This window comes from Schistocerca piceifrons, chromosome 4 (genome assembly GCF_021461385.2).
Source record: "Schistocerca piceifrons isolate TAMUIC-IGC-003096 chromosome 4, iqSchPice1.1, whole genome shotgun sequence".
Taxonomy (NCBI): Eukaryota; Metazoa; Arthropoda; class Insecta; order Orthoptera; family Acrididae; genus Schistocerca; species Schistocerca piceifrons.
The window spans coordinates 31,952,484-31,964,733 of record NC_060141.1 but is presented as its reverse complement, the minus strand read 5'-3'; the positions used below and the strand labels follow the sequence as shown (position 1 = coordinate 31,964,733).

At 37.4% G+C, this 12,250-nt stretch overlaps 1 protein-coding gene across 1 annotated transcript in view; it reads right to left on the bottom strand.

Annotated features, from left to right (window-relative positions):
* Nucleotides 1-12,250, bottom strand: part of LOC124795265 (non-homologous end-joining factor 1-like) — a 146,291-nt gene that overhangs the window by 37,571 nt on the left and 96,470 nt on the right. Inside the window, exon 4 of the mRNA XM_047259213.1 lies at nt 11,627-11,780. Within this exon, the coding sequence (XP_047115169.1) occupies nt 11,627-11,780 (154 nt within the window). The remainder of the gene's footprint in view (nt 1-11,626; nt 11,781-12,250) is intronic.

Sequence of the window (12,250 nt, the reverse complement as noted above, 5' to 3'; positions counted from 1 at the left end):
AGCAGTTGCCAGAGAGGGCCAGAAAACAGGCATTACTGCACTTGCGCAGCTACGGTAGTGTAGGAATCCCGTATGTTCGTACGTATAAAGCATAAAGTGTTTAAAATAAGTTGCGACTTCTGACAGTTCAGTACGGAGCGAGTGGAGGGAAGCATAGTAGCCAGCCAGTGTGAGTTGGGCGCATCAGCATGTGACCACAGCATAGTGCCAAGCCCATTCGGCACGGAACCTAGCAGGCTCACTGAACTGCGTGAACAGCAAATTGTGAAAGCCGGCTGATCTGTGATCTTTCTCAAGTGATGTTAAATAAACTATTTTGTAATAAAATCTGATTCTTACACATCTTATAGTTTAATTCGTCAGCTTCATGATAAACCTTGTATCATTTCGTTAACGGTGATAGCTACTGCGATATTTTGATAGTACATCAACTCCCGCAAGAAATCTGAAGTTTGCAGTGAAAAATAGGTGTTGCTATGAATTTGCGTTTTGTGCATGTTAGGTTGTATGTTGATGTGTATTAAATGTAGACAATATATTGAATTGTTACCTAAACTTGGAAGGATCGCTGTCTGTTTCCGATCTCAAGAAAATGGAATGTATGTAAAGCGCTCCATCATGAACTCATACGTTGGTGAAAGAACTAGAATGAAATATTCATACATTCCTCATATCTTATAAATGGTTTGAGATATCAAAACAAGATTTAGCGAATGATAGCACACAAAGATGAGAGTGTTTTGTCATATGATTAATATGTGAAACTTCCATACCTACCATGATGTTCCAGCGACTACAGATTTTTTTCAGTCAAATAATGTAAGAGGGCCATCGATAGCTGGTGAAACGAGAATTGCTGTGGGTTCTGCAACAATATAACTGAAGAAGTTACATGCTTATTTTTATATTGACAATGGCCTGTTCATAAGCTATTGACCTGACTTGCACTCAGTTGTTAGTTTAATAACACACTGTTTCAGGATTCTGTCACAATTTCAACTGCATTAGAAAGTTTGGGCAATGAATATTTCTAAACTCTGCTGTGTTCTAACAGAAGAATCAGATGTCTCCTCATCTTGCCTTCCTGATATGGCTGACAACTTATACCAATCTTGTCATGTAGCATTTGGAGTGGCTTCTGTTGCCAGCATTTCAGTCGCAGTGAGCGTAAACTCTTGTTGCGTTTTGTCAAATTACTTTTCACCTAGTCCCGTATACTCCGTCATGTTTAAATGAGCATGAGCCCTTTATGGTCATCCAGTTTGTCAAACTGCTATCATGAAGTTTTGCCTTATACAGCACTACAAGTTCCATTAACTTCGCATTATACTTGCCAAGTTCAACTCTATCTCATGGAACATTTCTTTATACCCAGAGCAAAATATCCCCCTTCCTCTACTGCATTCTTGGATGTGAAGAGTGATCCTGGACACCTTTTATTGCAAATTTCTTATTCAGATGTACTGCACTGTTGTTGTTAATGAAACGCAAACAGAAAACACTTCTTCACAATACCTGACGACTACAGAACGTTTCAATGGCACAAATTCAACTTTATTACGAGAGTTGATGAACATCGTGCATCTAATGCGTGACACCACATGGTACCGTTTATTCAAAAGGGGCACTTTACCACCTGAATCGCCACTGGCATGGCACGGGAAGTTGGCTTGCCATTGGTGTTACCCGGGCAAATGTCAAAGTCGCAACCAATTTCAAACGCACTATAAGACATCTTACATTCAGTTATAAAAGAAAGAGGATACTCCAAGAGCATCAGAAGTTTGTAAACCATACTAAAATGTATAATTCAGCTTGAAGTGCACATTCGTATGTTCAGATTCACAATAAAGTAGGCATCAACCTGATATTACACTTTCCAGTGTGGTTTTCGGGATGTACATTTTCTTAGAGTACCTGTACTGTACTATCTCGTGTTTGATTCTTTATTATAGCAAAATGCCATGCGTACCAGAAGATGAAAATGTGCACTTGAAATTCGGTGAACAGTTGGAACTATCCTACACTGTGGAATGAAAAACTTAATTTCAAATAAATTGACTGCCTCAGCAGTAAAGATTAATAAAAGCCAAATTTCTCTAGCAGACTGACAAAAATAACTTCATTGTTCCTCAAGGCGATTATTGCTTGACTGCCAAAAATGTGGAAACGAAAATCAGAAAACTGAAACTAATGATATATTTCCGCCTTTCATAATTTTTTCTCTTTGGGAATCCTGTATGAGATCGTTAATGCAGTGGTTTCCCGTTGCCTTCTGCATCCTCCTACCATTGACCATGTTAATGGTTCCTCCACCTTTAGGGACAATTCCTCGTCCGTGGCACAAGGGGGTGCCCCTACCTTACCTGCTCATCCACCCCTTACTGGCCGTTGACACTTGATAAGGTTGGTCTCCTTATACCGGGAGCCATTCGGTTAACAGCCATGTGTTGGAAAAGAAAATGAAAGACACCCTGGGCCTCGCAACCTAATACCGTCGGGGTCGAAGCAGTGAGAGTTGACCAAGAGAGGCTGACAGGAAAGAAGAAAGCAGAAGTCTGACACAAGTAAGTGGAAGTGCCTGTGTGGTTGCCACTCACACACTCCCAAGAAGGTAGCCCCCCTGTGGGGTTTCACAATTCGTGGGGTTACATAATTCGTTTGATAGCTGCAGGCCACAGAAATCCATTCTGTGTCCATCTGACGTGGGTACTGTACACAAAATGGAAACAGCAAACTTTGAGACTAACCCCCCTCACAGTACAGCTCAGACTGCTCTGCACATGCGGTAATCTGGCAGCTTGGGTGTGCCAGAAAAAACTTCTATCTTTAGCATCTAGCTTAAATTAGCCAGAGCAGTGAGAGAAGGTATGGCTCATATACGACACATTTTGCTGTTAGCAGGCACTTGTGTTTGCACGGTGTTTTCTCGTTGTAATTGCCACATTTCCTTTGCAACTAAAGTTTTATTTTGGTATTTTTCTCTCGTTTATGTTTTATTGCTGCCGTATTATTCTGCAGTACCAGGATAACAAAATATTATTTGTTAGAATATCAGTTCTTACCAGAAAAAATTACAAAAATTTAACTGAAAATTAAAACCACGAAAAATTCCCGGGGCATATACACCCTGTTATGAGATAAAAATAAAAACTAAATGCACCCCACTTACAAATAAAAAATCCCACCCTTTGTGGGAAGAGAGCAATGAGCTTCAAACTGATAAGTGACAAAAAATACAAAGCACAAACAAGGAATATAAAAGTAACATGATCTAGAGTAAATAGTTCTCCAGTTAAAACGAATAACTGAACAAGTAGCCCAAATAAACCAAAGGAAAAAAATACCAATAGCAGAATGAGGACTGTGACAAAACAGTGGTAGATAGACACCAAACCTGGTTAAGGTATCAGAGCCATAGAACTAAGAATCACATCTGGAACTCACAGAACAAAGAAAGATACCCCAAAAAATAATAAGATGGCTTAAACACCAATAACCTGGAACTCACAGAACAAAGAAAGATAACCCAAAGAAATAATAAAATGGGTGTAGAGTGAGAAAAGCTACAAAACATTTAGCAGACAACTGCAGACATATGACATGCCAACATTAATGTTAGAGGATACAAATAATAAGATGGCCTATAGCAGTACGAAAAATCTAGAAATTTTAGCAGAAACATTTAACAAACTGCTAAATTTTGTACATCCCCCAGAACTTTTTCAAACAAGCACCGGTACCCTTATCAAAACACGAGCATAAAATATAAACCCATCCACAATCCATGAAGTCTACAAAGCTTTAAAAGAGCTCAAAAACTACAAAACACATGGAGAAGAAAAAATAAAAATTGTAGAACTTTGGAAACATGCAGCAGAAGCAGTGAAGATATTATTACACCAATGCATAGCAAAAATGTGGAACAAAAAAGAACTACCAGAACACTGGGCTACAACAATAATACATCTACTATATAGAAAGGAGATAAATAAAATCCAGACAACTATAGAGGACTTTCCCTTTTGGATATTACATATAAAGGCATGTCGATAATTATATAATGTTCTAATGATCAACTTGAACGGGAACTAGGAGAATACCGAGGAGGATTTAGACCCCAAAGAAGCTTCCCAAGACAAATAATAACTTTGAAATTGGTAATAGATTACTCCAAAAGAAGACAAAAAACAACAAGTCATAACCTTTATAGACTTCCAAATAACTTATGATTGTACCCACAGATCTTCAATGACGATAATACTAAGGAATTTTGGTCTCCATCGCAAATTAATAAAAATGATTAACAAACACCGAACCTCAAGTAAAGTTCAGAGAACAAATATCTGAGCCATTTACAATTAAACCAGGTTGCTATTAGTTGTCAACTGTGCTCTGGAATATGTGATGAGGTAATAGTACAAGGAAAATCCTAAAAACATAAGAACTGGAACCAAGAAAAATCAAATAACCTTAAATTGCTTGGGATTCACAGATGATTTAGCATTACTGGCTAATAACATTCAAGAAGCCAGAAATCAAATAACAAGCCTACAAAATATAGCAAAAAAATAGGACTCTACCTAACATTCGATAAGATTTGGGTAATACACTGGTTATCAACCACATACCAGTAAATAACAGCAAAGTGAAAACTGTAACACAACTTAAATACCTAGTAGAGATTACAACATACAACTTGGGCTAGAAACCTGCAAGGCAAGAAAGAACTAACAAAATGATAAAAGCTCAGAAATTAACACGGTCTATACAATAAAAAGTGTCAATCAATCAAAACTAAATAAAAACATTTCAAGAAGGTGGTTTAACCAGAGGTAACATACAGAACTGAAAGTCTTTTTGAAGTCACCCAGAAAAGCAGACTCAACAAAATGACCAGCTGTAGGCAGTGACAAATGATGTGGTGTATAGCAAACTGGAGCCCATACACATAACATACGGAAAAAAATGATCTCCGTTTTTGGTCACATTATAAGACACCAAAAACAAGATTTATAGAGAAACTATGGAACATGAAGCAAGAAGTAGGAGGCATAAAGGAAACCAAGGAGGATATGAAGGAGCTAGTTTTAACTCCGGATGATTTGTAAAACAAAACAGAAAATTTAAAGAAATATATAAGTAAGATTTAAACCAAGGAATAGACAAACAAACAAACAATTAAAAGGGTATTTACAGATGAGCAACATCAATAAAGATCAGAACGAATGAAAACATGACCAGAAACTGCTTGACTGAAGCAGCCCAACAAGGCGATAGAAGAAGAAGGGGGAAGAAGAAGAATGTCCAGGTTGCAACAATATGAATCACGATAAGATAAATTAAATATTAACAGTGGAAAGACATATCTGTCCATGCCTATTGCTAAACAAACCACATCAGTACATTCATAAAATAATTATGTATATTTATGTATGTATTGTATGTACATATGTTTCATACATCCAGTGAGTAGGTGGGAATGGTTATACATTTACATAAGGGTTATAAATCACCTAGATCTTAGCTGTACATATGTAAAAATACTTAGTCAATTACAAGAAATGTTACTCTCAATGCAGATTCGAAATAACCATGTAACGAAATTTCCAATTCATTTAGGCAAATACATTCTGTCAATTTTTTAAATTTAAAACAGAAACTTTTAAAAGATGAAATTACAACAGCTTACACTAAATACATTTTAAAAAACAGTATCTGTACAGTAAAACAAGAACAGAGGGTTAATTACAGGGAAATTTTAATTTAAACAAATGCCCAAGGAGGAAACTGGGGAAATGACAACAAGGAAGGTAAGTGCTTTCCCAGTCAGTTTGCAAAGAAAAGAGAACTAACTTACATCAAGCTCGTAACTGATATAACTGTCTAAGTAATTCCAAAGAGCGGAGAAAGAATAATATACAGTCACAAGTGATTGTACCAAACTCAGTAAACAGCCATATGGATAATAAAAGATTTATAAATGAATCTGTGTCAAATAAAGGGATAATAAAAGAGAATTATCCTCCAGTTATAATGGGAAATGTGGAACGTCCTGAGAAAGGGGACAGGCTTCAGGACACGACAATGCATTCGTAGGCCCATATCTAGAAAAGCTCATTGCTTTTATGCATAAGATACATACATGGGAGTGGTTATGAGATGAGGAGAAGGAGGAAGAAATAGAAGAAAGTCATCCAAACTCCATAATTGTTGGTTAAATATATGGAAAGAAAGCAGATATTTATATATACTCTGTAAGTGAAATTTCACTGATCTCTCAAAATTTATAACAAACAATGAGACATAATGACCTGCATCCGGCCTGTTACCAGTGTGTAAATCATAGATATTACATGAACCAAAGGTACGTTAATTAAAGAAGAAATGCATGTACCTATCAGTAGAGGAAATTTTCAATTTATCCAAATTTTACTAATAGCACCTAATATTAATTTACAAGTATTATTTGTTATAGACTTGTTATTGAAATCTCGGTGCAGAATTACTGTCTTGGAAAATTAAAGATTATCAGATAGTAGTACCTTTTAAAACAAGTGTGGCGACAGATGAAGTGTAGTGGTAAACACTGCACGCTTGGTTGCTAATGCACAATTGCTAGGCAAAGAAGAATCTATAATTGATAATACAAATCTGTACCAATCAAACATATAGTAAAGTTTATGACTTTCCTCTAAGGGGATGTTCTATAGAAATATAAATCAGTATTCTCAAAAAAACGGTTAGTAATAAGAGATTACACTGTCCAATTTAAAATAAAAGATGAAAACCCATTCTTGTGTAAATGTTATCCTGTAACTTTGAGATATGCGGTAACGAGGAAATAAATAAGACGAGAGAAAATCAAATCACTGAACATAGTGTAAGTGTTTACTACAATCCATTGTAGGTTGTTAATTAAGTTACATGTGGCATACGCCTGGTCTTAGACATACATACTCTCAACAAACATATTGAAACCGAAAGAGGTAGACTACAGATATTGAAGAATTGTTAGCTAGATTTGAACAAGCCTGATTATTTCGGTCGAATGGACTTCGCGGATCGATACTGGCAAGCAAGATTATATCAAAATTTAAAATGCTATACAGACTTCTTGTTTGAAGGAAAGTCATACCAATTGAAAGTACTGCCTTTTGGCTAAAATATTGCAGTTCAGTATTTATTTGTGCTTTAGATGAAGCTTTGTGGAAAGGATTATTACACGAACCAATTATATGCGTAGAGGATGTTTAATAGTGTCCAAGACATCAGAAGAGCATTGCACTTTACTAACAAAAACTTGTGAACGAGTGATTTTCAAATGTGTGTGAATTCCTAAGGGACCAAACTGCTGAGGTTATCAGTCCCTAACACACACACACACACACACACACACACACACACACACACACACAGCAACGCCCAAGGGAGGACAGATGGATTACAGAACATGCTAAAGGAAAATTTACAGAAACGCACACCAAGTAGGATAGAGAAATGCATTAAAAAACAATTACATCAGCATTACAGGTGAATAATTTAGTAATAGTTAAGGATTTACATCCCAGTTGATCAGCTATGAAGCAGGGTACCAGCTTAGTATGGCGTGGAATCCAGCTTTGGAACTACTACAGAAACAATGAACCTCAGGTGAACAGGGGTGTAATTAATAGGATCAGACTTCTTATGGAGCTACAGCAGTCATGGACAAACCAGGGAACATCATCCACTACCTGAAACCTCAGGCACCACATAAACGGGGAGCAGACTTAGGACAGGACTCCAGATGGCAGCCACCATTACAAGAGATTTCTGCAGCATGTGAAGACATAATATAAAACTACTACAGCAGTCTGATACTGCAGGAAGTGCACCAAACACAGAAAGGCTGGAGAATGACATGGCCATGAGAGAAAGCCCCAATGGTCATGAACAGCATAAAAAAGTATACAGTGTTGCGATAGTGTTAGGATTGCGCCTGGCGGGTGCAGATGTAAGACATAACACCTCAGGACAGCCACCACCAGAGAAAACAGCCAAAATGGGCACAGACACAGACGGAAGACAGAACACCTGCCAGAAATGGCCACAGTGGGTGTGGATGGCATAGTGAACATCAGCCACTGCCAGGCATAAATATGGGACCCAGTCAACTTGTCAACCAGTCTCAGGAAACACCTGACAAAGACATCGAGTTCTGATGTCAAAATATTGTGTCGGGAAGATGCAGAACACTGGCAGTATACCAGATTATACTAGGGGGGGTGCTTCAATTGTTCAACAGCTGATGAGCAAATATAAAAGATTTGAGTTATCTCTGACAAGAGAGCGCTAATAAATAAATGCTAGAGTTATTAACATATCACACGAAGAGACATAAAATCGAAGGATAGACAAGCAATTAATAGACATGTCTTATCTTATAAATACTGGAAAGATTAAACAAAGATTTTTTTTTAGGTGAGCAGAATGTGACTGTTTTAATAATAAAGAATAAAGATAAATCTTATAATCTAGTAACAATGAACAGATCGGCAGTCACTGACAACAATTATGTACTGGAAGGTGAACACTTCTACGAGAAGAGGGCATGAATGTTATCAGTAACAAATGGTAAAACGAACATAGGATGAATAACAGAATACGCACTGGTTCCCATAATTTTTTGGGTGCTGGCCAATGTGGGGAAAAAAAACTAGCATGAGGCCAGGAGCTGTTCTGCACGAGGCTGACGGACGAGGCTCTATTTCTCCGTCAATGCCTGGCCAATAAGTGTGGCACTGAGCAAACAGCTTGGTCCTGGAAGTGCCCCAAAGCTCCTGCTGCAGCACTGTCTGTAAGTCTTGGCACTGGAAAAAGTATATGTAACAAGGTACAAAAGGAGGAGTCACGAAACATGTTTGGAATAACTGGGTAGAGTAGATATCCAACAGAGAAATTTCACTGAGATGCATAAAGATAAGAGTCAGAGGCTGTGCATATAGTTAAGAACTTAAGAGGGGGTGCACCCAATTTTATGTAGGTACTGGAGAGGAGAAGGACTGGCAACGCACAGAAGGGATCATCTAATCTTTGGTCAGGTGAATCAACAGACAGAATGAATTGAGGCATTTTTTGCATAGAGGGACTAATAAAGAGACATTCAAATCAAAAAGACAAAAAGGTATTTACTCAGTATCTGCCCCTAAGAGAAGGTGTATGTGTAGCTCTTACAGAAGCAGAAAGCTGTACAGTGACTGTGGTTCACACTGTTGAAGTGCTCTCCAAAACAGTAAGAGTAATAGACCAACCTGAGCAGTAACGATTCTTCGAATCTACATTTCTGCACATATCTGACTTATCACAGATCTGAGATTTGAAATAGTGGAGAGTGGTGTACATCAAAGTGTCAGCATGTAATTCCTCATGGCAAAGATGAACTTAAACATTTTCTACCCCAATAAATTTGAGAACCTTGTGCTATTGTAATCAATGAATTGGAAGGAAAGGAAATGCAGTTACCTTTGAGTAAGAGTATCATAATAATGATATACCCTAAACAAACAGGATTGAACAGGATTGGGGAGAAGAGAAGTTTGTGGCACAACTTGACCAGAAGAAGGGATCGGTTGGTAGGACATGTTCTGAGGCATCAAGGGATCACCAATTTAGTATTGGAGGGCAGCATGGAGGGTAAAAATAGTAGAGGGAGACCAAAAGATGAATACACTAAGCAGATTCAGAAGGATGTAGGTTGCAGTAGGTACTGGGAGATGAAGAAGCTTGCACAGGATAGAGTAGCATGGAGAGCTGCATCAAACCAGTCTCAGGACTGAAGACAACAACAACAACAACAACAACCAAACAGGGCAAATATCTCTCTGTGAAAATGAAACAATGTACCTGAAAAGTAATTAGATGGCAGTAAAAGGTAAATCCAATACTAATAAAGCAATAAAATATGTAATGAGAAATTCATTTACTATATTATAGCATGCCGTGAACAACTGAATGGTTGACTAGACATACATCAGTATTTTAAATGAAGTTTGTTAAGCGTGAAATGACACTGTTAAAGAGAGAGACTGACTTTCATCCAAGCAGGTTGAATTATGTGATAAATATTTTCCTAAGGTGAGAATGCAAAGGGGGAGCTAAGCTCTCAAATTACGAAACATGAAAGATTATATAAAGAATGATGAGGCACGACATATGTCAAAAAAGAACTGGTAAATGTGATGGTGATTTCTGTAATAACACAGAGAGGTAATTAAAGGCAATGCAGATGATGCGTGTGAAGTTTATCTTGGAAAACCAAGTATTCAGTAATTAAATGGAACACAAGAAAAGAAATATTCTCCTACATGTTTTATTGCTTGAGGAAATTAAGCACAAATAATAATAATAATCATCATAGTGTGAAAGTTAAATCTATTTTTACTTAGCTGACATTATGAGATGTTTGTAATTATTCAAGTAAGATGAGATGCACAAAATGTTTAATCTCGCTGGTGGGAAGCTGTGTTGTAACACATATATATGAATGAAATGAGGAATAACATGTTCCACTTCTAACCACTCAGTCCTATGAAAGATGTTCATGGAACCCATAAATGATGTTTAGGTAACTGACAAGTGTGGAACATCCCACAGTGCACATTCTGGTATGCCATATATGCAGATGGCACATAAAAGATGTCATCTCAGAACATCGACAAGGTGCTACAGTGAGCTAGCATCTCCATCTGCTGTGGAGAGCTACTTATGCTTTGGCATTGAAGCTCAACGGTAATTTGGAGGTCATGGAGAAAAGGGCATGGGCGTTAATGCTGGAGCAACTGAAGATTTTACATGAGAACTGTCATTCTGAAATGTCATATCAGTACTTGAATACATCTTGTGATCTATTTTGAGCTACAGGTTAAAGAGAGATGTTTTCACCCAAATAGTTAATGAAGATGTACAGTGGAAAGATTGTGTTTATAATATAGAAAAGATGTCACAAAAGTTACTATCATTTTAGTACCTTGAATAGGTAAAAAGTATTTTTCAGCATCCCACCCCTGTGAATGATGTAGTCCATCAGTAAGCGAACATGTAACAGTCTGACATCACTGCATAGCAGGTCCATTAAAGTGAATAACATCAAGAACAGCAACCACAAGATATTTATAAGGTAAAAGTTGGCACACCCATCATCAGGGTGTCAGAACGTGTATGGAGTGGAACATATCATACCAAAGTCCCACTTGTTCCACTTCAAGCGCCACAGTCCTATCCTGTGTGCTAGCTACATCTCCCTTCCAGCTGTAAGCCCCTCCCTTCCCTCCAACCTCACCCTTCCACCCCTCTTTCTTTCTCCTGAAAATCCAGCACCTAGACTTTACAGTGAATTACTGACTTTGGTCTGTCCATTATTTATAAAGAAAGAGAAACAAGAATGACAAATGATGAATAGCTTATTACCATATGAAGAGACTAGTCATTCCCCTTGCCACCAAATTTAGAGGAAACATTACAAGCAGCATGAAATTGGAAATAATGAAGAAAACAACAATGATATTAATACTTATGGATAAATAAAATAAATAATGTTCTTTGAATTTTTAATGGATGGCATAGAATGAAGAAGTTTGTTGCTTACATTTTTGTGGCATGAGAAAGTTTCATTGATTTCCAGAGCTGAATTATGTCCTCTGTGATCACTTCTGCTGGAGGCCCTTTGACATTCCCATGGTCTTTTGTCAGACATTGTTTTTCAAATTCCTCCTTCTTAAATGGTTCAGTTTCAACACTTTCTGTAACACAAATAATTACAGACTCAAGAAAAATGCATGCTAAAATGAGAAGATTATAACTCATACCATAACAATCATGAACAATGTCATTACCATAACAATGAAAGAAATAGTTGCATAAGCATTTCTGGATTTTAGTCATCTTTAAATTCCAAACATTGCTAAACATGTTGTTTAAATAAACTCACAGGATAAACTTACATGCTGTCAAATGTTTGTTAAGCGATAGCACACTGTTATAGGCCTGTGAGGTCTCTTCTTTTCCTAAAACTAAACTACCAGAAACAAATAATTAATAGTATTGTGAAAAAGGTGAGGAAAACCTTGAATGGCTGCTATCGAAAAGTGTGAGCAGAAAATATAGCCCTCTCTCTCTGTCAGTGCTTTCGCATTACATTGTATGTTTCATCTGCAGTGTAGCAGGTGGGCCGAGGTGTGGGAGACCATTGTCACTTTCTGCAGTTTCACGG